General features: G+C 52.1%; 1 protein-coding gene across 2 annotated transcripts in view; it reads left to right on the top strand.

Annotated features, from left to right (window-relative positions):
• The window catches only part of DEF6 (DEF6 guanine nucleotide exchange factor), a 33,112-nt gene extending 17,697 nt beyond the window's left edge, over window positions 1-15,415 (top strand). Inside the window, exons 2-11 of one of the 2 annotated variants that reach the window (XM_034767505.1) lie at window positions 1,083-1,134; window positions 1,556-1,741; window positions 5,400-5,627; window positions 6,919-7,065; window positions 8,535-8,643; window positions 10,010-10,308; window positions 11,236-11,402; window positions 12,237-12,435; window positions 13,753-13,843; window positions 14,417-15,415. In XM_034767505.1, coding sequence (XP_034623396.1) covers window positions 1,083-1,134; window positions 1,556-1,741; window positions 5,400-5,627; window positions 6,919-7,065; window positions 8,535-8,643; window positions 10,010-10,308; window positions 11,236-11,402; window positions 12,237-12,435; window positions 13,753-13,843; window positions 14,417-14,619 — 1,681 coding nt within the window. In that variant the 3' untranslated portion in view covers window positions 14,620-15,415. The remainder of the gene's footprint in view (window positions 1-1,082; window positions 1,135-1,555; window positions 1,742-5,399; window positions 5,628-6,918; window positions 7,066-8,534; window positions 8,644-10,009; window positions 10,309-11,235; window positions 11,403-12,236; window positions 12,436-13,752; window positions 13,844-14,416) is intronic. The other variant, XM_034767504.1, reaches the window with a different exon arrangement.
• The last annotated feature ends 9,749 nt before the right edge of the window (window positions 15,416-25,164 follow it).

Here is a 25,164-nt window from a genome sequence, read left to right as displayed (position 1 = left end):
TGTGTCAGCATCTCACCCTAGGTAATCGACACAGCAAAGTGTGTTGCTAGAGCTGAGGGGGTGGCGTAGCGGTCAAAGCCTTTAGTATTAAACGCTCCTCCTCTGCAATGTAGTCAGCTGTCCATCTGAGGAGTTCTTAGCCCAAGACTTGGGGATCTCCTGGGTAGTAACGCTAAGCAGCACAGGCGGTTAGTCCGTCAGGGAGCCAGAGAGAGCCGCAGGCTCTGGCTATGTCCAGCAGCCCCAGTGATGGATTTTGTTTATATTCATGACAGCTAAACCTTGTTCCTTGCCTCTGCCCTGCTATAGACTCCAGGGAATCACAGGTTGGAATCCTGACTAGGCCAGCCCAACCCATCAGAAGTAGATAAATTGAGTTTCTTGTGGGTGGGTCTTTCAGAGGAGACATTTCAAAACCCAGCTATTGTCTGCATGGCCATGAAAGATCCGAGAGGGCGTTTTGATAAGAGTAAGTGGTTTGCCCTGGTATTTACAGTCAAAAAGTTTCCCTCCCACCCTGCCCCTGGGCAGTGTGCTGTTCGGATGCTGCCCCACACCCCAGCAGTGGCTGCATTTCACTGGGGGTGGCTGCGCGCAGTTTGTAAAGTACCTTCTGGATGAAAAGTACTGTAGAGCTGTGAGATCTGACTGAGCCGTTATAGTCACTGTCATGGTATCCCCTGTGTGTCATGGAGTTCTGAAATAATCACTGACACACTAAACCGACCGGCTGTGAAAGCACCCGGACACGGTCGTGTCCAGGTCCGTGTCCTCGAGGGCTAGGCCAGGGGCTGTAGTGCCTGGCAGCTGTTGAAAAATCACACATCTTGGATGGGGTTCGGGACTGGGACATAGGAGAGCTGGGATCTACTCATGGCTTTGCTACTGCCCGCCTGGGTGACCTGGGATGAATCACTTCCCCGCTCTGTGCCTCAGTTTCCCCATCTGTAAAAGGGGGATGCTGATACCAACCCTACTGCATAAAGAGCTTTGAGACCCAGGGATGGAAATGACTCTGTAAATGCCAGGTATTGTTTATTATCTATCTTATGCTGCCTTCTGTTACTTGGATGCAATGGCAGAATTGCCAGGTCTGTCTGCGAGGGGGAGGATCATGCCTGGCTGACTTATGAGGTAGGTGTCATAACATGATGCCCTAGGTACTCCAGTGTTGGGTGTGTTAGTAAGAGACCGACAGGCCGCAATTCTGTATCAGAGTCCCTACAGCTCTGCACTCTGGGTTCATGTTAGAGTGCTCTGGGAGTAAGTAGCACAGGGGCCTGGGAATTGGGACTCCTGGCTTCTAGCCCCAGCTCTGCTGGTGACATACTGGGTGATCTTGTGCACGTCACATCCCCACTCCGTGCCTCAGTTTCCCAAAATGTAAAATGGGGGTGACGATGCTCCCCTACCTCACGGGGGTGACAAGCAGTTTGGGTTTGTGGAGCGCTTTGCACTCCTGAGATGACAGGTGCCGTAGCAGGCTGTCACGTTATTCCCAGTGCTTTGTAATGCCATGGCATCACCTTCACTGGCTCCCGGGGTGTGTTTGCAGGTGGAGGAAGGGGCTTTTGTCAAGGAGGATTTTGATGAGCTCTGCTGGACGTTGACGGCAAAGAAGAATTACAAGCCCGACCGGAATGGGAACAGTGTCGTGTCCCATAAGGACGCCTTCAGGCTCTGGTGTCTCTTTAACTTCCTCTCTGAAGACAAATACCCTCTTGTCATGGTCCCAGATGAGGTAGGAGCTCCTTGTCTTGTCGTTTTACTTGCAGTCAGTTCCCCAGCTTCCCCCTATCTGAGGAAAACTCTGGCCAAGTGCAAGAGACTTGTATTGGACTGACAAATAACACAGTGATCCTATATGGTCTAGTGACGCATCTTCCATACATCTACCTTGCAACGTTACAGCAAGGGATAGTGCTACAGGTTGGTATGGGAAAGCGAGAGCTTTTCCCTACAGCATCGCCAGTTCAATTCCAGCCTAGATCAGTGCTAACAAAGTTGTTTGCCAGCCTGTGTGGAATTAGTTTATTTCACCTCAGACCAGTCTCAGTGGGGCCGGAGATCACATCTCAAACTCCCACCCCCACACTATAATTGAGAATAAGTGCCAGCTTTGTTGGCAGTCCCAATGGTGAGGCCAAGGGCTGAATGGGTCGTGGAGACTGAATTCCTTTCTTGGGCTTAGAGGAGGGTCCCTCCAGGACGGGGCTTCCGCACCTGGGCAGGCTGGGGTGAAGGACTGTCCTCTGTTTGTCCCGTAGATAGCTCAGTGGTTTGAGCATTGGCCTGCTAAACCCAGGGTTGTGAGTTCAGTCCTTGAGGGGGCCATTTAAGGATCTGGGGCAAAATCAATACTTGGCCCTGCTAGTGAAGGCAGGGGGCTGGACTCAATGACCTTTCAAGGTCCCTTCCAGTTCTAGGAGATAGGATATCTCCATTAATTGTCCCGTAGATAGACAAAGGGCTTTGGTGCAGGTTTAACTAAGCCCATGCAGCCACTCTAGTAAGGAGGGTGACGAGGTGACGGCCAAAGGGCAGGAAGAGGGGTGAAGCTGTTATGAGCAGCGGTATGGGAAACGCTCTCTAGGCTGGGCTGTTTCCTTACGTGGCCACCATCTCCCTCGCATCTGAGAACTGGCTGTAACTGCTTGCAGAGCCAGAAGGGAGGTCGGTCAGAACTGTGTGTCCAAGAGGAAGGGAAGTAGCTGAGGCAGAGTTGCAGCCATGGAACCAGCTCGTTCCCCAGGGGACTGCTCCGTAGTGAAGGTCCTTGCTGGCGGCACGGATAGCCTGATGGTGTGGAAAGAGTGCGAGGAGACAATGTGTTCTGTCGGCTGGCTCGGATGGTTTGCTGCCCTGGGTGTTCAGCTCAGCTGGCCCTGCCTCCATTACGGGGGCCATGCATTTTCAATCCCTCTTTGCCGAGCCATGTCTGATGCTTGCTCTTCACTCCAGCTGGCTTTCGTGGTGCGGATGCAGCTGTAGCAGAGAGGGTGGAGGTACAGGGCTGGCATGCTCGCATTGCACCTGCCTGATCAGCCAGCACCATGTGCTGGAGCTGTGTGAGCAGCAAAAGCTGTCAGTTGTAAACACGGAAGCCCAAAGGCTGCCGTTACAGGTAGCTTCAAGCCCCCAGGTTTGTAATGGGGATGGAAATGGAGCTGAGACCTCGACTGTGCCAGGGACTCCCAACTGCGATTGCCATTGTGCCCGCTCAGGGGCTGGCTGAATGGGAGCCAGCTGCCTGTGCGGACATGCACTCTCACCCTGCAGTGCCCTCCCTAAGCTGCTCCCCCTTTCCAAATCGAATGTGGAACAATAAGCCTCTCACAGCACATTTAAAGCCACACAACCCCATAAGGTCAAGGTGCTGTCGGGGGAACGCTGCTGATCATTTCGCTTCCCTAATGAGTAACTTTACGGGGGTTTTGTCAATAGATTCTCCTGCACCGCATGAAATAGTTGGATCCAGATGGATCACTGCATGCTGGGATGTGGTCCCCGTGGGCGGCGGCAGAGTGACGGAGTCCGTGTTTTAGCCTGCAGGAAAGGCTCTGACCACCCCGGATATGTGTGTGCATGCCGCAGGGTTAATGAAAAGAGAGGAATCCCAGCCGCTCAGCCAAAGCGGCTAATCATAATCTCTAAATTCCACGAGGCACGCAGGAAGAAAGGGAGGTTTCTATGGTCTCCCAATGCAGAACTAAAGTCCCCATCAGGTGGTTTGCAAATCCACAGACTCGGGCGGGGAAAACAAACCCATCGTCGCTGGCTCCAAAGCTAACAGCGGCCTGGCCAGCAATAAGGGGATGGTCTGGGCCTGGCCTTGCCCGTCTGACTGATGGGCTGGTGAGAATGGCCTATGTCATACCACCATGCTGGGCGCTCTCTGCTCCCACCGCGCAGCTGCTGCTCTTGCTCCATCTCCCCTTTAGATCAGCAAAAACCGGAGCTGTGCGGTTGCTGTGTATGCACGCACACTTCCTGTTCCCCAAGAGAAGTATTTCCTGTTCCACAGACTTGAACACACTGAATCATCTTTCAGTTTGAGTGGCGCTGCCTGGGGGCTGGGCGTTTGCCCGCTTTTTATAAAGGGGGCAGGGTATTGGGGCTTTTTCCTTCTCCTCTGTGTTAGGCTGTTGGGAGCGGGGGAAGGGCATCCCATCCAGAGTCGGCACTATCCCTTGCCCTGGGTTACACCACAATTGAACCACAATGACTTCAGAAGGGTTGCCTGGATGTCAAACTCGACCCTTCACGTCGGCTCCGGCTCAGCTCTTGGGAGATGAGAGGTGGCCAAAACCCTCAGTTAAAATAACCAAACAAAACCCAAAACTTTCTGATGGGTTTTTTTTTCCACTTTTTTTATTTTTTTTTATTTTTTATTTTTTCACATTTCAAGGTGATTTCCTGACATTTTGACCCACTTTCTGGGAGACCATCTCTCCCCCTTCTTACAGTAACTTGCCCTGATCTCAACAGCAGCCAGAAAGGGGCCCAGAAATCTCCAGCTAACACTGCGATTATGGCACTGGTATGCGACACCTGCCTCATGCTTTAGCTCTAGCACATTTGAGGTAGTTATCTAGCCCCTGTGACAGATTCTGCAAAATCTACAGTTTTTTTAAAAGAAGTTTCTAGTCTTTACGGTTGCAAAAAATCCTTCCCAAATGCAAACTGACTGTAGACAATGCAACTCTATCTTCCTGAGTCTGCATGCAACCTGAAACAGCCAGATCTGAGCAGCGTGAGTTTCACCCAATCATCTGAAATTGGGTGTTTACCCTGAAACCTAATGATGGTGCTTCACGAGAGACAGAATTTAAAATACTTTGTGTATCACTGTGATTGTCAGCAGTTGTGTGTGCATGTTGGGTAATTGCTATGTGAGTGAGGGGCCGAAATAGCAACTTAATTCTTTCCCACTCAGCAAAACTGAGTGCAACAGTAACTGTGCTAAGTATAATCATAGGCCAACACTTTCAAAACTGCTCACTGATTTTTGGTTGCTTTGAGTTTTGGGGTGGGCTACTAATGTCTGGGGGGGGAATCTAGGGTGGAAATGGGCGTTCCCCTACTTCTTTTCAGTGAACATGGGGGTTCCCCCAGGTCCCTGAGGTGGGGGTGCCCCCAGCTCTCTGGAACTCTGGGGTTGAAAGAGTGTCCGTGGGGTGAAATAGGGTTGCTTCCAGGTCTCTCTCTAAGTGTTCTGGGGTGGAAAGGGGGACTCCCTTGGGGCCATTGGGTGGAGTGGCCTGAAGGGTCTCTGGGGTGGAAATGGTGGGTGGCCCCAGGTCTCTGGGGTTCCCCAGAGTAGAAATGGGGGTGGCCTAGGTCTCTGGGGGTTCCCAGGTGGAAATGGCTCTTGCTTTGCACCCCACCCCTGCCTGCAGGTGGAGTATCTGCTGAAGAAGGTCTGCACCGCCATGAATGTGGAGCTGAACTGCTGCGAGCTGGATGACCACCTCTCGCAGGATCCCCAACACCAGAGCGGCATGACGGTCTGGCAGTTCCTGGACCTGGTGAACTCAGGGAAGCTCCTGCGCGGGATTGAGCGGGAGGCCGTCAGCATGGCCGTTGAAGAGGTGTATCAGGAGGTCATTGAGGACATGCTCAAACAGGCAAGGAGCTAGCAGGGACCCTGGGAGATGAGCTTCTGGGAGAGAGGCTCCGGCTGGGTTTTGATCCCCACCAGAAATGGGCTGTACCACGTAATGTTACTAAGCCCAGGGGCTGTGGAGGCCTGCCCATCTCGGGGCAAAGCCGGGTGCTTCCCTCTCAGCCCAGGAACAATCTGCCACCCCTCCCCAGTTCCATATGGACGAGGTCATAGGGCTATTACAAGACAACCCTACCTGCTGAGTTCATGGGGAGGGGTGAGGTTAGAGCCCCCTCCTGCCCCAATCCTTCCTGGAAAGCTCCCGGGAACTGCATGTGCAAAGGACATTCCAGCAGCCACCCCTAGACAACCAGGCAGTCTCTCAGCCCTTCTTATCAGGTACCAGCCCAGTTTTTGGATGTAAAATACTTTGCTTAAGAGAACACAGACCCTCGCTGGCTGCCAGCATCTCTGATTGTTTGTCTGTAGCAACAGCATTGCCTAGTGCTTAGAGCAAGGAGCAGCAGAGTCAAGGCTGCTGGGTCTCATTCCCATTGTGTAATCCTGGCCAAGTCACTCAATGTAGCCCTGGCCAAGCTGCCTCAGTTTACCCACCTGCAGGATGGAGACGGCTTTCGCCTGTCCCATGGGACACGCAATGAATTCCTGTTGGTGAAGCAGAGAGAGTCTTGAATAGAAGGTGCTGAAGACGGAAAAGTGTCCTCTGTGTCTTAGACCCGCTCCCAAATCCCTCTGAGCGATAAAGCGCTTGTGTGTCTGGCTGGCTGCTCAGGAGCACAGGCGTTCGTTGGGCTTTCCTTTTGGAAAGAGCCTGTCTATGCTTATAACCGAGTCTGTAGCCAGCTAGCAGCTCTAGCCGTGGCTTGTGGCCATGCCCGCCATGGCTGATGTGCAGTTGGTAACGTGGCAGTGCTGTTGGCAAACGCCGTGTTTCTATATGCTGCGGATAGGGTCCCCAGCTTGTCGAACTGGTTTGGCAGGTCCTTCTTGCTCCCAGCAAGCTGTGTGCAGTATGACACCCTGGGGCACATTGCTCCATGCATGTCTGCTGGGCACTCCGTCCCCTCCTGAAGCAATACGGGACGGGGCCCAGCAGATTTCCCAGCATGCAACAATACTCGCACAAGTAGGAAGCACGGTAGGTGCGGATGCACCGAGATGGTTCTGGTGGCTGGGCACAAACTGAGACAACCTGGGTGGGAGCCAGGTGCAAAACCCGCCTTGGACTCATAGCACAGGGGATCTCTGGCACGGTCCCTGGATTGAGACCCCCTCTGTCTGTCTGGGCGCAGGGCTACCTCTGGAAGAAGGGCCAGCTGAGGCGGAACTGGTCCGAGCGATGGTTCACACTAAAGCCCAGCGCCCTCTCCTACTACATGAGTGAGGAGCGGAAGGAGAAGAAAGGCAGCATTGCCTTGGACAAACACTGCTGCGTGGAGGTAACTGCGCCGGGCTCCGATGGAGAGAAGCTGTGCTGGGCCATTGGTGTAATAACAGCTCCTCCCTGTCTCCCCAGCGGGTGTGCACACCCCAAGTGCTACTGTTCCAGTGCGCGATAGACCCCAGGCAGTGCCTGTGGAAAGAGAGCAGGGAACATACAGTCAGGCCAATTTCACCTCCGTCAACACAGGAGTCCCATGGCAACTCAAGGCTAGAAAAGCTCCCCAGATCCCATGGTGACGGGCGCTGTTCAAGAACCAGAACCAACCGGATTTTCACAGGCTAGGGCACAAGGGTGGCTGCTGGGTTGTCTGCACTCAGCACGCTGAAAAAAAATAATGTGTTCTTAGCTCGAGTTAAAACAGCAGGGCAGATGCAGCACTTGGTTTTTAACTCGGGTCAGCAGCGCGAGCTCCAGCATGTAGGGCAGTCTTGAGCTGCTAACCTGAGTTCAAGGCCTCGTTGCCGTATCTTGGCTGCTATTTTAACCGGAGTTCGCTAACACGTGCTAAGAACACCCTTTTGTAGTGCAGACTTACCCTATATGACATGAGCTTGCTCGTTCTCAGCCCAGCTCCCAGCCAGCCGGCCTCCCCGACCGAAAAATCACCGCTACAATTGGCACTAATTGGCAGTCTCTGTAGAAGGGCCAAGGACTGAATGGGCCCTGGAGACTGAGCTCTCTTGATCAGATCAGATGCCTATTGGGCAGGGGCCTGTTTGGGGGAAGTTTGTCCTGTCAAGCCCTGTATGTGTGGGATAGATGGAGGACTTGGCTCTCCCAGGCGGTCAGTCCAGCACCCTTCACCAGCACTAAATCCATGCCAGGTTTCAATCAGTTTTACTGCTGGCTTCTCTACTCCAGCATTGCCTGCCGCTGCAGGGTCCCCCGGGGGCTTGAAGTGACATCACTGACACACAAGGCTATGCTCGAGGGTCATCTGATCTGACAGCCCTGGCGTATGAAGCAGCAGCAGACCAGTTAACCAGCTGTGTGCTGCCTGACATCCCACCTGCCGCATGCGTGCGTCAGTGGGGGTGGGGACGCACGTCCATTCCTGGTACCTGGCCTAGCAATATCAGCTGGGTGCCAGGCTACCCTTTATCATCCCGCTGCCCCAAAGGCTTCCGTCCAGCAAAGGAGGGGTTAATACAGGGCCCCGATTTGTACAGGGACTGTGGGAGGCCGATCGTAGGTGGGGGAGGAAAGAAACGTTTCTCTTCCTTGTAATTCCTGCCCCTTTACATCCAGAAGGAAAGGCCCTAGGGGAAGGGCACAGAGGCATTCGGTGGGGAGCTGCCTGGGCCAAAGGAGGGGGGCTGGCAGGTTGGGAGTTGTGCTGGGGGGGCTGTCCCAGACTGTAGGGGAGGGGGGATTTGCTCCATTCCGGGAATGGGTTTGTGGGCGCAGGGGGGATTTGCACTATTCCAGGTACAGGGGCGGTAACGCCTTCCCCTCTCCCCGTAGGTCCTGCCCGACCGGGACGGGAAAAGATGCATGTTCTGCGTGAAAACCTCTTCCCGCACGTATGAGATGAGTGCCTCGGACACCAAGCAGCGGCAGGAGTGGACGCTAGGTTTGTGCCGCAGCACCCACGCCAGGCTCTCAGCCCGCCCTCCCTCGCCGTCCTGCCTTCCTTTTGCTCTTGGGTCGCTTCAGTGGAAGGAAAAGATGAAACCCTGGGGTGGCAAAGGCAGCTTCTGCCCTTGAGCTCTCTCTGCACCTCTGCACGCTCAGCACCCCTGGCAGGGCTGCCCCAGGCCCATAAAACAGAGACCCAGTTTCTTTCCACAGGGTAATAGCAACTCCCATTAACTTCAGTGGAGCTGGCTGCTTGTGCCCAGTGCTGGGAGGAGGGGAATGCCGAGTCTGATTCTTGGCATTTTCTGTCTCTCTTACATGTGGGTGGGTAGGACATTCCCTTGGTGTCCTTTGGAGTTCCCTTCCCTTGTTTGTGAGCTATGTGCCAATCAGCAGCCTCACTCCACCCCAGAGGTGGCCACATTTTGTGTTAGGTGCCATGTATATCCCATTGGTGAAGCACTTTGGGATGAAACTGAGAGATTCTTATTAACTAACCACTTAGAGCAAACTAAGTGAGAGACTGCAACCTAGTGTCTAGAGCATTGAACAGGAACTCAGGAGACCTGGGTTCCTTGCTTGATCACTGGCTGCTGGGTGACCTTGGGAAAGTCACTTCCCCTCGCTGGGCCTCACTTTCCCCATCTGTAAAATGGGGATAATGTAAAGAGTGGGGCGATCTACTGATGGAAAGAGCTGGGTTTTAGTATTAACCAGCTTTTCTTGTAAACCTCTCCCAGGATTCTGCTAGTGCCTGATCAGCTGGTACAGGTGCCAGTTTCACCGCATTCAGACCCAAATACTTTTTCCAAAATGTTTCAAGTCGTTTGGAGTTAGCAGCTGGACTTTCCAAACATCGTGTTGCTGCAAACCAGGTCACTTTAATCAGACTGACTCAGAATCCATGGCAAACAGCCGCTCCCTCGAAGAGGGCTGTGTGTATATAGTTGCCATGCTTAGCATTTTACAACTGATAAGTAATTAGCACCCTTGCAACACAGATGAGGATTGTTGCACAGATTGAGAAACTGAGGCACAGGTTGGTCAAAGGCCTGATCCGGTTAAGCGCTAAGTGGCCACAGTTCCCACTGAAGTCAAATGGATCTCAGCACCCTTCAGGACACAGTCAGTGGCATGGCCATATTAACCCTTTGGATGCTGTGGATATATTTGACATACGTGCATCAAGAGGGGTCAAAATGCAGGACATAGAACCCAAGAGTCCTGTCTGCCGGGCCCCCAGTCTCATTCTCGTAGGAGGCCATGCTCTGGCCATGTGGCTGCTGGCACGCTGCAGCAGCTGGATCTATGACCCGGCGGGTGCGGCCCTGCTGAGTTTCCTTTCCTTCCTTCCCTCCCAGCCATTCAGACGGCGATCCGGTTGCAAGCGGAGGGGAAGAAGTCCCTGCACAAGGACCTGAAGCAGAAGCGCCGGGAGCAGAGGGAGCAGCGGGAGAGGCGGAAGGCCGCCAAGGAGGAGGAGATGCAGCGCCTCAAGCAGCTGCAGGAGGAGAAAGAGCGGAAGCTGCAGGAGCTGGAGCTGCTCAAGGAGGCCCAGCGGCAGGCAGAGCTGCTGCTGCAGGAGGAAGAGCAGCGGCGCCGGCTGCAGCACGAGGAGATGCAGAGGACCTTGGAGATCCAGCTGAAGGAGGCTGAGCAGGTTGGCGGGGAGGGAGGGGAGGTGGCGTCCATGCTGGGAGGTTTCCATTAGAGCAGGACAAAGTTTCTCTCTTGGTCTCCCTTGTAACTCACCAGAGCTCCCGAAGTTGGTAGCAATCTGGGTCGTTACTGTTGTAGCCTCCTGGGTCTTTTAACTGGCAAACTCCAGATCCCTGTATGCAGCAGCTCCTGGCTTCTGACACAGACCGTCCCAGGCAAAGGCCCCTCGGCAGCACTGCGTCCCCTTGAGGCTGCACTGGGGCTCTCCCTGCTTTTCAAGCCCAGCACAATACTTCCCCCGCAGCTTGGCTACTGTTTTTCTAGCCCCCAGACTGCCGAGCAGTTCTCAGACCCAGGGCTGCAGGGCACCCCTCCATTTTCCCCATCAGAAGGGGCTCAGTTTGCAGTTGCACCGTGCATCTTCACAATGGCTGGTTGAAATTCAAGTGCCCCGAAAGCCAGCTGGCTGGGGAAATGCAGGACTTTGATTTCACAGTCCCGTGCAGTCCGGGGCGCTATCATGGGGTAGCTGGGACATCCAAGTGGCAACGGGGACAGTCTCCTGCAGCCCAGTTCATTCCCAATTCAGCAGGAAGGCCTGCTGGGTGGCAGTGTCACATCTTTGGGGAGCAGGCTGAGGTCCCTGTTGCCTAGCCGTGGATTTTCTGGTTAGCTGCTGCAGAGGGCTCAGGTGTATAGGCACCACCCATCTGGGCAGCTAGGGACAGGGCCGGTGAATGTGTCTCTCAGCGCCCCATAGAACCACAAGCTGGCTGTGAAGGAACATCTGTGGCGGGGAATATGTTCAGCTCCATCTTCCTGGCAGTACAGAGAGGAGAGACTGGATTTGGGTGGGGGCTGAGGACCCTGCGCTTGGCTACATGCTGCCCATGCTGATCACCGTTTCCTCCCCGCCCCACGGCTCCAGGCTCGCGCCTCCATGCAGGCTGAGATGGTGCTGAAGGAGGCGGAGGCCGAGCGGCAGCGGAAGCGGATCGTGGAGCTGGAGGAGATGCAGGAGCGGCTCCAGGAGGCCCTGCACCAGGAGGTGAAGGCACGGCAGGACGAGGAGTCTGTGAGATACGCCCAGGCCAGGTATAACCAGGAAATACCTTTCTTCCTATTAAAAAGCAACAGAGAGTCCTGTGGCACCTTTAAGACTAACAGATGTATTGGAGCATAAGCTTTCGTGGGTGAATGCCCACTTCGTCGGATGCATCCGATGAAGTGGGCATTCACCCATGAAAGCTTATGCTCCAATACATCTGTTAGTCTTAAAGGTGCCACAGGACTCTCTGTTGCTTTTACAGATCCAGACTAACACGGCTACCCCTCTGATACTTTCTTCCTACTGACTCCTCAGTGGGCAATGCTCTAAAAGCTGGCTACAGCTCAGCTGGGTCTAGAGGAGCTGGGAGCGCCTGCACAGCCACTCACTGGGATGCTTTTCCTTGCCTAGTGGTGGCTGGGCCACATAGAGAGGTTGATGCGCCTGCTACAGCCTTGGCTAACAGAGCTGGGTCTTTTAGGTCCGACAGTCGAGGCTCCTGCTTTTAGATCCAGAGGTCGCAGGTTTAATTCCCATTGCTGCTGACCCACTCAGGGGTGTGGTGTTACTCCAGCACTGCTCCACTATTCCCCACCGCCCCCCTCGCTGGAAGTGACGGCGACAGGAGAAACTGAGAACTTCTTTCAGGGACAGTGCTCCTACACCATTCCTTACAGTGCCCAGCCTTCCCAGCTGGTACCCCTTCCCAGCCAGCGCCTCTATGCCTTTCCCTAAATTCCCGCTGGAGGTGATCAGGAGTGGAGCCAATCCCCCGGCATTCTTGCTGGGCCTGGAATAGCTCTGAGCCCCACCACGGCGAGGTTGGGCGTGTTGGTCGCTTGGAGGGTGGGGTGTAGCTGCCTCTCGCTCTTTCTTGGCAGGTTGCTGGCTGAGGAGGAGGAGAAGCTGAAGGAGCTGATGAAGCTGAAGGAGGAGCAGGAGGAATACATCATCCAGACCCAGCGGGAGAAGCAGGTCCTTAAGCAGGAGATGGAAAACAAGAGCAAATATTTGGAAGAGGCCCAAAAGCAGCTGGAAGAAGTGAGAGAGAACAGGCAGAGGGTAGACCAGGATGTCATGGTGAGCATCGTACCAGCCCTACTTCCCCGTCTGCCTTTAACCCCTCTGAGAGAGATTTACCAAGCCCACCTCCTGGAAAGAAATAGGATGGCTTTACTATTCTGGAGATCGGGGTTTCCTCTCAGGGAAGATCACGTAATTTACTTTTAGCATGTGATTCTCCTTAATACTAGAGAAATGGGGCCCAAGCCTATTCTCACATGCCCTGCTGTAAATGTGGAGTAGCTGCATTGAAGTAGACGGCATTACACCCATGTAAACACTGGTAGATCAAGGACATCGGGCCGATGGATTTCAGCAGAAAAGAACTCCCCTGTCTAAGCACGTATAAATATACCCATCGCCATAGCATCTAGGTGCTCACGTTTCTTGTTAAAGGTGCCGTTGGTGAGTGACTGGCAGCTGCTCTGATGGGCAGAGTTTCATACTCTTCCGCAGGAGCGGTATGTTCTCCTCTGTATTCGAGGGAGCAGTTTACTTTAGCTTTACGGAAGCTTTGTTCGCAGCAGCGGTAGTATCTTCCGGGTGGCAGACCAGCCAGTAGAGTGGGAGATCACCTGGTGTCTTAGCAGCGTGTTACAACTGCACCCAACTGAATGTTTTCTTCCATACGTTAAGAACAGGTTCCCAGAGAATATTGGCGGGAGGGGAGAAAGTGGTGGTTTGAGTGATGAGCGGTGGTTGTAAGTTTCAAGTCCACCGGGCTCAGCTGGCAAACTCTATTGTGGGAAATCTGCTGGAATGGCACCCCTAAGGGTGGGTCGCCAAACCACCAAGATGGGATTCCCTCGCTACCATGTTGCATATTGATTCATTTATTATCTGTCCAGCAGCATCTGCATAGGTGAGGCACTTTGTGGTTATCAATCGAGACCAGACTTCTGCCTTGAGGGGTGACAATGGAACATTTACGGGTAGCAAAGGCATCAAGGCGTGCGGACGGAGGGATTAGAGCCGTGAAAAAGCAGAGCCTGGGTGGCAAAGAGCAGCCTGATTAGGAAGGTGTCGGTAGCTGAGCATTGTTCTGGCCGTAGCAGACTCCATGCAAAATTCAGGATTGTCACACAAATCAGAGTGCCTCTCTGGCCCATGGGGCTTGGGGTCCCCAAAGCTGGCTCTGGTTGGTTCAAATCCCTGCCAAAGCAGAGCCCAGGATAGTTCCGATCAATCTCCATTCTTCAAGGCAACGTAAGGGCGAGGCCCAGTTTCTGTGCAGGGAGATGGGAACTTTCTGCAGCTGGTCCAGGGCACGTGGCTCTGCACTAGGTGGATTTGCTGGCTGCGTGCATGTTACCTGCCTGTTCCTGTTCATTTCAGGCGGCCCAGAGGAAGCTCCGACAGGCCAGCACCAATGTCAAGCACTGGAACGTCCAGATGAATCGACTGATGCACCCCATTGGGCCAGGAGGTAAGAGGTGGGGCTAGGACTTTGGGGCAAAAATATACCTTAATATGAGAGCTCATTATTTTGCAGCCTTTCTGCCTTGGGATCCTTTCATATATCACAAGCTAAACAGAGTTGGGCCTGGTCTTTACTTGGATGGGAGACCTCTAAGGAACATACATGGTGCTTTGGGAACACTGGGCAGTTGGAGGCGCTCTCTTCCACACAGAATGTAAATACAAGATCCTAATCACTTGTGGTTATTAAATATTCCATTGTGTTCCTTTTCACTGGGTTAGGGGGTGTTAAACCGAGTCTCCTAGCCAAATGCCAGGGAGAGCAATTGCATTCTGACTCTTCTTTCACTTCCTGTCTTCAGTTGCCTAATGTTGCTCTGTGCTGTTTAACAGCTGCCAGGCTGCACCCCAGAAGTAGCTGCATTTCATGAGCAGGTGAAGTGAGAATATACACTCAAGTTGGTGAAGTGCTTTGGGATGAATGGCCGTTACATGACACTGAGAGGCTTATGGCTGTGCTGCTTCTGTCTGAAACTGCACGTGCCCTGGGAAATAATCCTCTGTTTGCGTCTGTTCCCAGAGAAGCGTATGACACCGTGTGGAGGATTCCCCAGCATCCCACCCGTGCTCCTCACCAGGAGGGAGTCGTCCCTCAAGCTCAGGCAGAGATTAGAAGATAAGAACTATGATCTTGAGAGGGAAGACAGCAAGAAGAATGTAAACAACGGAGAGACCAGGAGGCTGTCGCTATCTCCTGATATGGACACAGAATCCTCCAACTAGCCTCAGCAGCATGGCAGAGCCCAGCGCAGAACTGTGGGCACCTCGGGGTGTTCAGACTAGCAAGAGTAGTCAATGCGGTGATCTCTGTAGGGAGACAAGCTGTATGTAGACATATGCCAGAGAGAAGTACAGATTCTATAGGAGATGTATATAATGCATCTAGGGCAGCGGTGCTTCCACTTTATGCAACTAAAGATTGGTTGCAACTTGTGAGGAGCCCCAGAGCCACACCTGCCTTGCGGAGATATTGCAGCTTCTACCATCTGGGTTGCATAGGTGCAGCCCTTGAAGACTACAACTCCCAGCATGCTGTGCTCTGTTTTGACCTGAGCAGCCTGCCGCCTTCCATAGCAAAGCCGAGAGTGGCTGTGGATTGCCTTGTAGAATCCTGCAGACTGTTTGGCCCATGGACCCTGCTCTGGCCACCTCCCCATGTTAGGATTTCCCAGTTGCTATTGCAACCACAGCTGTCTAGTATGCCGAGATGTAAAGTGCAGAGTTCATGTCAAGGTGACCTCCAAAAGAGACTTCAAAAATTGAGCTGTGCCCTATTTTGCTTATTTTATAAAGATGGCCAAGAAGGTGTTTGGGATTTTTTACCTTAAATATCGGCAATGTCAGATCTTCCCTACTTTTCCAGGAGGACCCATGGGTATGGTATGCCTTCGCACCTTTATAGAGGGAGTGAGGAGGGGCTCTTTAACAAAGATGTGCTTTCTCTAAGGTCTTCATTAGTCACTGGAGTCAAGTAGATGCTAACAAAAAGGAACCAGAAATAAAGCTTTTTAAAACAATGCGACTGTAAATCTCCTTCCCCTCTGAACTGCTCCACTTCCTCTCTCCTCCTGACCCGTGCGATGTCCTACTTTCACTAGTTCTCCTTTCTCTGTAGAGTCTTCCCGAGCAGGCAAGGTCTGAACTTCTAATGCAGGGAACAATCCATTTAAAAATAAATCCTCAGGCTTCTTTATCCATCATCAAGACCTGAAAAATGGCACGAGCTGGTCATCTTTTCCTTTTGCGTGGGCCCTGTATCGAGGGCAAGAGTTCATAGAAGCATAGAATATCAGGGTTGGAAGGGACCTCAGGAGGTCATCTAGTCCAACCCCCTGCTCAAAACAGGACCAATCCCCATCTAAATCAACCAATCCCAACTAAATCAGTTGAGTGGGGATGCCATGAAGGGTTCAGAGGTGAAGTCACCAGTGGAAACTTTGCTCTTGGCCCTGATGGGAGATGAATTAGGTACATTTCAGGATGTTCTTCTGGCTGGAGCTGCCTGCGAAAGACATATTCGAGAGTGGATCTCGGTGCTGCTGCATGGAATTGCTTCAGCAGGAGAATGGTCCCAGGTCTTCACAGGTAGACGCATGCAAACACCAGCCTGTCACCACAACAGGTGCCTAGGCCAGAAAGAACGTGCAAGCCCATCATAGTGTTGGCCAAGACCTCTTGATTACTAGTGTGTAATTCAGATGCTGTTGTCTGTCCTTTATGCAAATGGCATCAGGGCATCCAGAGTTGTCTGGTTTTATTTGGGAGCTAGGCAGAGGGAGCTAATGCTAGGACGTGCTGGCAAAGATATAAAGATGATCAAAGAAAGATGCTGGGGCATGATTTCCCTGGAGAGAACATGTAATTACCTTTAGTGTTGAACAGGATTTCACGTTCCACTCTGCTCTGCAGCGTCTTGGGCTGAATAAAGTGGGGGAGTGATAAGAGATTGCCTGTCAGGGAGGAGGCTGGCACATGCACAGGGAGCAGATGAACAAGCCGCAGCAAGGCGCTCGATGTTTGGCAGCCACCCCCCGCTGCCTCCGTAGAATCCCGCTTGCCGTTCCCAGACTATGTGGGTCAGCCCAGGGACTCCAGCTCTGGAAGTGCTGCCTGCAGTGACAAGAGAGTGGCTAATTTCACCCTCTGACTGCTGTGAGGAAGATTTGGGTTTGCCCCTTGAAGTCCCCCAATGATTTTTGTCCCTCTGGGTTTCATTCTGAGATGTGGTTCATAGCCACTGTAGCTAAGCTGGGCCTCCCAAAACGCATCTGCTTCAGGGCAGCTTTTAGAAATAAATCCCCTTTCAAATGAATATTAAATAGAAAAGTTCTGCCTATTTAAGAAAAGGCTTGTTATTGGGAATTCCTGGGCATCTGCAGTGTATTGGTCCGCCTTTTGCCTCTTGTATACAGCCCTGGCTTCTCCTGGTGTGATCCTTTCCGCGGTGTCTTCCTTCCACGAGGGCCTTAACTGTACTCAGAACAGAGTCAAGAAACTGTAACCAGCCCAAATCGCCTCTGGCATTCCCAGCCATCAGCTACTTGGCATACCATGGCTTGTGATACTGACCTCCTTTTGTAAAGCGCTTGGAGCTGTAAAGCTATATAAGAGCTGGGTATAATTATTCCACAACCACTGTGCTTTGAAAACACCAACGCCTCTCTTTTGAGCTCAAGGAGAACCCCCATTCACTGCAGCGGGAGGGCTTATGGCCTCTCTAGACGAGATGCCCTTAGAGCAGGGGTAGGCAAGCTATGGCACGTGTGCCGAAGGCGGCAAGCAAGCTGATTTTTCAATGGTACTCACACTGCCTGGGTCCTGGCCATCGGTCTGGGGGGCTCTGCATTTTAATTTAATTTTAAATGAAGCTTCTTAAACATTTTAAAAACCTTATTTACTTTACATACAACACTAGTTTAGTTATATATTATAGACTTATAGAAAGAGACCTTCTAAAAACGTTAAAATGTATGACTGGCACCCGAAACCTTAAATGAGAGTGAATAAATGAAGACTTGGCACAGCACTTCTGAAAGGTTGCCGACCCCTGCCTTAGAGCATGCAGAGAGAGACACAAGTCTAACAGTCCATCCGGAGCAGGGTACCGGCCACGTGTACTGAATGGGTCCTGGGGGCTGAATTCCCCTCTCTGCCCTGTGGGGGCATTCCCCTCTGGGTTTGGATGGCGGGCATGGTGGTGGGCCCCGCTCAGGGAAGCCTGCCCTGCCACTGCCTGTGCTGTACCTGATTTAAAGATAGAGGTGGGAGGATGTTCCAGTGGTTAGGATGTTAGCCAGAGACCTGGCTTCAAGCCCCTACTGTGCCCCACACTGTGTGACTTCGGTGGGTAAGTCTCTTAGGCCCAGATCCAATTAGGCTCCTGACTGAAAACAATGGAAGTTAGGAGCCAAAATACCTTTGTGGATCTGGGCCTTAGCCTCTCTGTGCTTTAGTGCCCTATCTGTACCATGGGGACACTCAGGAGTGCCGCGCAGATAAAGACATTTAGGTGCTCAGATACTACAGTAATGGAGGCATCTAAATAGCTTTGATAGCTACCTAGCTTTATAGGCCCTCAGTCTCCAGGACTGTCTAGCCATCCTCATTTCAGGGCGGGACTCTGCCTACATAGGGGGCGAGCCAATGCTCACTGAAGGCAAGGAAAAGCCTCCCATTGACTTCAGTGGGTGTCTGTGTTGCAAGCTCAGGAGTAGGTGCACCTGCTGACTCTCTTTAAAAGCTTTTGCCCATGTGTTGTCTACATCATCTCATTTATTCCCTGGAAGATTAAGAACACGAGCCAAAGTCTTCTGGTAAACTTTGCCATGAAAGTGCCAACGCCAGCGTCACTTTTCCAAGCACCTCTGTTTAAATATAGTTCTACTAGCCTGTGGCTTGGGGCGCTTTATTGCATTGGGCATAGGGCCTCCGCTCCAATAAAGAACGTTTTGAAAGCTGGCGCGGATAGAAAATCATGCTGTAAAAGGCTAGGTTGGAATCAGCCCAGTGAGCGCCAAGGAGCTCTGCACAGCTTGGCAATAAAATTCCAATCTCTTTCCTACCTTGAGCTGCTCTGGGCAGTTCCCCACAGAACTATGTATTTTAACGCTGTTCCTTTATTATGATGTTTTAATTAAACCTAGCACGAGGGAAGCCATTGGCTGCGGCAGGTTTGTTTACGCTGGTTTGGGGCCACACAGCTGTTCTTGAATAAAGAGACTCTGTGTCAGCGTCAGTGCTGATTTTTGCTGAGTGGCCCCGCTGTAAAAACACCACAGACCCACACTCGATACAAAAGCACCACAGATGGGAGAGGATTTGTCTGCCCTGCATTTCTCCTGACCACACAAAATAGCCATGCTCATGTGATGTCAAGGGGCTGTCCACCTTTTCCAAACCTGGAGTCCTCTCCCATCCAGCAGCCCAGAGCCCACCTGCTCCTGTTTAGAAAGGACAGGGTGGTCATGACCCAACCCCGGCTCACAACTACCAGCTTGAAAACCCCATGGAGGACGAAAATCGACCACCAAGGGGCTGTGGAGTAGTGGATGTACGTCAGCTGGCAAGGCAGAGACTGTGAAGCAGGGCATGCTGAATCCCTTGAGTCTTTCACACAGAAGATGCGGAGGAGAGAAGGATGCTCTGATTAGTGGGTAAAGAAACATCTCCATCACAGAGGAGCACTGGGGCCTGGTGATTGGACTCGGCTCACTGACAGGAAACTGGATTTTGCTCAAATGCCTTTTGGAGACAAGGGGCAGCCGCTCTTTGTGGTGGCTGGTCTCTTGCAAAGGGAAATGCCCAGCAGTGCCGCAATGGGAGGTGCCTTTTTCTGACCTGGCCGATGAGGTGATGGCCTCAGTTAGGAGGCAGTGGGCGTGAATGGTTCTCAAGCAGGGACTTATCTTTGCACCCAGGGAGGATCTCCTCTGTTGGAGGATGGGTTTCTTAACCCTGGAAAGTGACAGGCCATTGACTCTGGGACATCTTTACACAAGGGGCTTTCCTGGATAAGCCCGCACTCTGCCTGAAAACAACAGGGAAGGACGCAGGCTTCAACCTCCACTGGAAATTCAGGGACTGGAGCCACAAGTCTTCTCCATCAGCCGCATTACACGCTATCTATGCACTGATCTGCATTTTCCAGGCCTCCATCATCGGGGTAAGTAGGGGGCCGTACCCCGCCACACCCATGCTCTAAATTCCTGGGAGTCCTCCCCAGTGCAGGAGGAAAAGGTAGCTGTCAGCCCACATAGGGATTCACCTCCCCATTGGCTGGGAGCAGTAGCCATGATGCAATTGACTAGCTGGTGATTTACACTCTCCAAAAGCGAGCCTAAAAACCCATGTGGAATATCTGCCTCAAACCCCTTTTATTTCCCCAGCAGAGGGGCTGCCCCCTGGATTGTTTTTTTTAAATAGGTGTCATTTTTCACTGAATTCCTCTCCCATGCAACACAAGAGGTTGGCATGTTAATTACTTCAAGTGAGAACAGGCATTGAGTAAATAGACAGCTCTTGTGTCAGCACTTTCCTTTGATCAGTGGCTGACTTCAGATGTGTCTTGGTTGTGCTGCCTCCAACACAGAGCGGAAAGAGCTCTGACTGCAGGCCGAGTCAGCAGTTCTGGGGGCCGTGATCAGCTACTGCAGAGACTTGAACTAAGAATAGTGTAGAATGCAAGGATCACAAGTGAGAAATCAGGTGAAACACCATGGGTCTTCTCCTGAATTTAAACATCCCCTGCTGTTTACACACACACCCACCCACCCACCCCAGTTATTTTGCTGGGTCTCATCCTGTCTTAGTTGGATCCGAGTGTCCTAAGCTGCGGTCCCTAGTCCACTTTCTGGTGGGTTGCAGAGAGCTGGCAGCCAGCCACAGGGGTGCTGGCCCCGCTCCTTGCTTCTCCCTGCTTGGATTGCATCACTGATAGTATTGTCCTGATGTTACTTTGCCGGGTCAGCAGTTACTGTCGCTGCTATGAGGCGGAGCATCCTACTGTCCCCACTGGGAGAGGCAGCGTTCAGAGGCTCATCGCTGTATGGGGACATGGGCCACGTTACGGGAAAATACAAGAGCTGCTGAAGTCGGCTCTGATCCTGGAAGCTCTTAGGCATCTGAGTAACTTTATGCCCATGTGGGCTCCTGTGTGAAACACCCATTGTGTTCAAAGGGGGGGGAAGTTGCTCCTGTGCATAAGTGTTTGCGGACTCAGAGCCTTGGCATGGAAACTCCTTAGGACAGTGGTTGTGGTCCTGATTCTGCCTCTGTTTTACTGGTGTAAATCAGAAAGGCTGAAACCAATGGAGTTAGAACTGAGCCCTTTGTGTTTTGCATCATGTCACCTGCATTGCTGCCTGGAATGCACCCTCTTCTGTTCTAGTTCCTCCCCCCCCCCCCGCCCCAACCTTTTGGGCCAGTTTCTGAACTTGGTTACACCAGTGTAAATCAGGAGTGACTCCTCTTCATTTACACTGGGGTAGCCGACAGCAGGATCAGGCGGACCCGACGTTTGTCATTTTCCCATCCGCAACCTCACATCTCTGATCGGCAATCATTCATACGTCCAGGAGGCCACAGAGGTATGTGACACTGTACAGCTGTTAACCTAGATCAGTCCAAGAGCAGAAATCAAAGCCTGAAGGAGGTCGGAATTTGTTCAGCACAAGGATGGGGCAACTTGTGGCCATTCAGGGAATGGAAATGTGGGTTAGGAGACAGCTGGAGGCTGAGAATGGTAGCTGGGAATCGGTCCCAGAGCCGCTATGGTGGCCCTGCAGCTCCTGTTGAATTGAAATCTGTGGGAGGGGCAAGCGCACAGCTGAGTAGCTCCTGGGATCCAGCCCAGAGTCGGGAATGGGCCTAGGAGTCAAAGGGGCGTGCTCAGGAGAGTAGGAGTGTCAGGAGAGAGAGGGAGGCATAGGGGTGACAGAGGTGGAGGCAGGAGCAATGCAGAGGCTCTGGATTGGAGGCGGAGAAGCTGGAACTGCAGAAGCAGGGAAATGAATGCAGTGATCTGAGACCACACCGAGGTGCAGACAGAAGAGGCATCTGCATTGCATGCTAAGGCTCCATCTTTCGTTGTCTTGGGCAGGTAATTGTCTCGCTGTTAAGTATCTTCCAAGTGCCAGTATAGAGGGGCATGGAGCATGTATCTGATTGGTCAGAGCAGGGACCTGGTAACCAGGACTCCCGGGTTCTATTTCTTCTTCTGGTGGGAATGTGGTCCAGGGATTAGAGCAGGAGATAGGATGCCAGGACCCCCGGCTTCAATTCCTGGTTCTGCCACTGATCCACTGCATGACCTTCGACAAGTCACTTTCCTTTCTCCCTCTGTCAAAGGGGGAAAATACCTGTCTGATAAGGCTTATATAGACACTGGCTGAAAAGTGGTTTGAGATCCTCCAATGCAAGCTGCTGGCCAGGCACAAAGTAGTAGTTTTAACAATACAATCAGCACAGCCCAAAAGCAAATTCACAAGGCAGGAGTCCTGCTGCAGGATCCAATAAAGATAGATAAGAAGCAGTACACAGCAGGGTCAGTTCAGAAGCAAGGGCTACCCTTCGGACTAAGCAGTCCAGGAGCCTTTGTAACACTTATCGGGGTTAGTGCTGATTGTTGAGCCTGCAAATTTCTTAAGACGAGATCTGTTTATCCTCTTTGTTCTACCTAATCTACGGGGTATTTACAGGGCTCCCACCGCCACAGTCCAGCAGCACTAAACCTTCCAGTGCCCAGAATGCTGCCACCGCTCAGTAAATAATTCGTCGCCATTAATAATTTCATGGCCTAAGATCAGCAGCAGCCTGTATCATTTGGTTATATTTTTACCCTCATTCTCATACCAGCGCTGGTTGCGGGTGTGACCAATTGGCCCAGTAACCCCACTGGTCAGTCGCCAGTCTGTTATGAGTGGACCCAGTGGCTGGGTCCTACAGGCTGCCAAGTCAGGTGGGTCTGGGTAGAGGCTCCTCCCTGATTCTAGCTCTGGGTCTCCAGGGCATGCTCCCAGGCACCCTAACCTCCGAAACCAGCGCCTCAGCCCACGTAGTCCTTCCTGCAGCCTCCCCTGGCTCCACCAAAGCTTGGGCCACCCAGGCTTCTAGCTGACCCCTTCGGAGACAACATGGCAGGAAAGCCAGGCACGTGGGCTCAGCGCTGGAATTACTTAACCACGGTGACTTTACTAGTCAAATGCCTGCCCGTTACAGATCTCGGAACAAACAATAGAAATCCAGAGCTGCCCCGTGCCTGCATCTGAGCTTGTCTCGTCTGGAGGGCGTGGTTTGTCAGTGTTTCAGGCTGGGCCGAGTCTCTCCTGCCCCCTCTGCCCTGCACATCCTCCTTACGTGTCCGAGGGCTGGCTCCCCTCCACCACGTAGCAGTCCCTGACTCTGAGGAGCTCTAGCCCTTACCGCTCTTGTGAGTCGTGTTTCTTCTCTCCCCTCCCACCCCCCGGTGTAGAGATGGTAGGTCCAGGTGGCTGGGCCAGCAGCTGAGAGACAATCAAAGTGGATGGTCCCAGATCACTCTGTGATGGCGTAGGGACCATCCGTTGCTGAACTGCCTGCAATACTCTTGGGCAGGTCTAGGCTTGTGCATCGCAGCGCCCTGCATTTCCCCATCTAATATAAGAACAAGACAGCGTTCGGAGCTTGACGCAGCCCCGTCCCATGCTGTCACCGTGGGCTCAGGCCCTGATCCTGCATTGCTAACTCTCCCACAAACCCCTCTGCCTACTCAGTCAGCACTCCCTGCAGGAGCAGGGGCATAGACTTCCCTCAGAGGACCCACGGTGCACAACGCTCTCTTTAGTCACCCACACTAGCCTTTTTAAAGAGCCGCTCTGCCCATGTACGGCTGGTTCAAGCAAGAAATTTACAGGCTAGATCCCTCACCTGAGCCACCGCTGCAGACTCAGGTTTGGCAGACAGCCGGGGGGCAGCACTGCCATCTGCTTAAAAGCACAGCACAGCACGTTCTCAACCTTTTCCAGCCTGAGCCCTTCACTTAGATGTGTCCCAGCCCCACTTCCTGCTACCAACAGGGGAAGGACAAGGTGGTCGCTACCCCTGCCACATTCGTGACCCCCAGGGTGAAATCCTATGGACTAGCACATTCGCTCTGCTTCCTTATAACTAATTTCCATTCCCTGTCCGGTCTCAATCCAGCCCAGCATTTCCCTCACTGGCAGGATATCATCAGGCCCTGGGAATGATTTCTGGGGCACGCAAAACTGTCATCACTTCTTTGGGGATGGGGGCTGTTGTTTATTAGATGCATGTACAGCACCTAACACAATGTGGCCCCGACCCTGACTGCACTTGGGCTTCTGGGCACTGCCATAATAAAAATGTTGAATACTGTTGCCCCTTTTTTGACCCAAGCAGCTAGTCAAAGTTCAGGGCCCTGGGGAGGTTCCAGTTGGAAGTCGCAACTGATGGAGTCTGGCACTTTCTTTGAGGCAACCTGGTTTATTTACAAGGAATGTATGAAATCCCATGTCTCTGAACGCAGAAGGCCCCATGAACAAAAAGAGCAGTTTCTCATTTACAACCCCCTTTAGCCAACACCAGACCCAAAAGCTCTGTCTAGCGTTTGCCTGGGTCACAGCGTGCCCATCGTCTCCTGCTTGGCTTTCTTGCCTCTCCCTCTTTCTCTGTTCTTGTCTGGTCTCCATTTGTGTGTGTTCTCTCTTTCCACACATACTCCCTACTCAAAAAAATATTCAGCAGAAAGCTCCCGGGCAGGATCACACACACCTTTTGTCTCTTAGATGGGGGCTTATGTGTACAATTATGTTAATTGAAGGGGGAGTTCACACCTATCAATCTCGATGGGGTTTTAACTAGCTCATAATAATTATATTGAGATGTCCCATAGTGAGGAGAGGACAATTTGCTGCAATATAAGGATGTTTGGATGGACTGCTGTTATAATGTATAGTACCTAGCTTTTAAATAGTGCTCGTTCATTGGTAGATCTGAAAGCATAATACTTTTATCTTCACAACATCCCTGTAAGGCAGAGCTGGACTATTATCCCCATTTGTACAGATGGAAAACTGAGGCACAGGGATGTTAAGTGAGTTACCCAAGCAGTTTGTGGCAGAAATCAGAATTGCACCTGTATCACAGGCCCCCTAGGCTACTGCAGTAACCCCCAGCCCATCCTTCCATCTGCTAATAGCAAGCCAAGATGTCTTATGTGACGTGAGGTTCGGCTCCCGGCGCCTGAGAGTGTGACGAGCCACATGATGTTTGGATGCCATACTCTGCTGTATTGTGCTCTGAGGACACAAGCTGGTCACATTTTTTTCAAATGAAAAACATTTTTGGCAAAAAAATGCTGTTGGTGCCCAATTGAGACATTTCACTCAAACCATTGTGGTTCTCAAATGTCTCCATTTTTGAAGGAAAACGTTTGATCATTTTCACTTTTAATTGATCAGTTGGAGGGTGGTTGTTTACCATTTTGGGGAGTTGATTTTTCCCCTTTGTTGCTAATTAATTATTATAAATTAATATAATATAATATAACAGGACCCCAGTCGGCTAGCGTTGTACAATCACAGAATGATGAGATAGTCCCTGCCCCTGTCGCTATCTAAGACAAAAGACAATAGATGAATACAGACAGTGGCTTAGTTCTCTGCCACTGACCTGTTGCATGCCCTTGGACAAGGTACAGGGACTGCCTCTTACTTTGTGTATGTACAGTGCCTGGAATAATGGAGACCCCTATGCATTACTGTAGGAGAAATA

The sequence above is a fragment of the Trachemys scripta genome, chromosome 4 (assembly GCF_013100865.1).
Source record: "Trachemys scripta elegans isolate TJP31775 chromosome 4, CAS_Tse_1.0, whole genome shotgun sequence".
NCBI classification, from domain to species: Eukaryota; Metazoa; Chordata; order Testudines; family Emydidae; genus Trachemys; species Trachemys scripta.
This window is presented reverse-complemented; position numbering and strand designations above follow the sequence as displayed.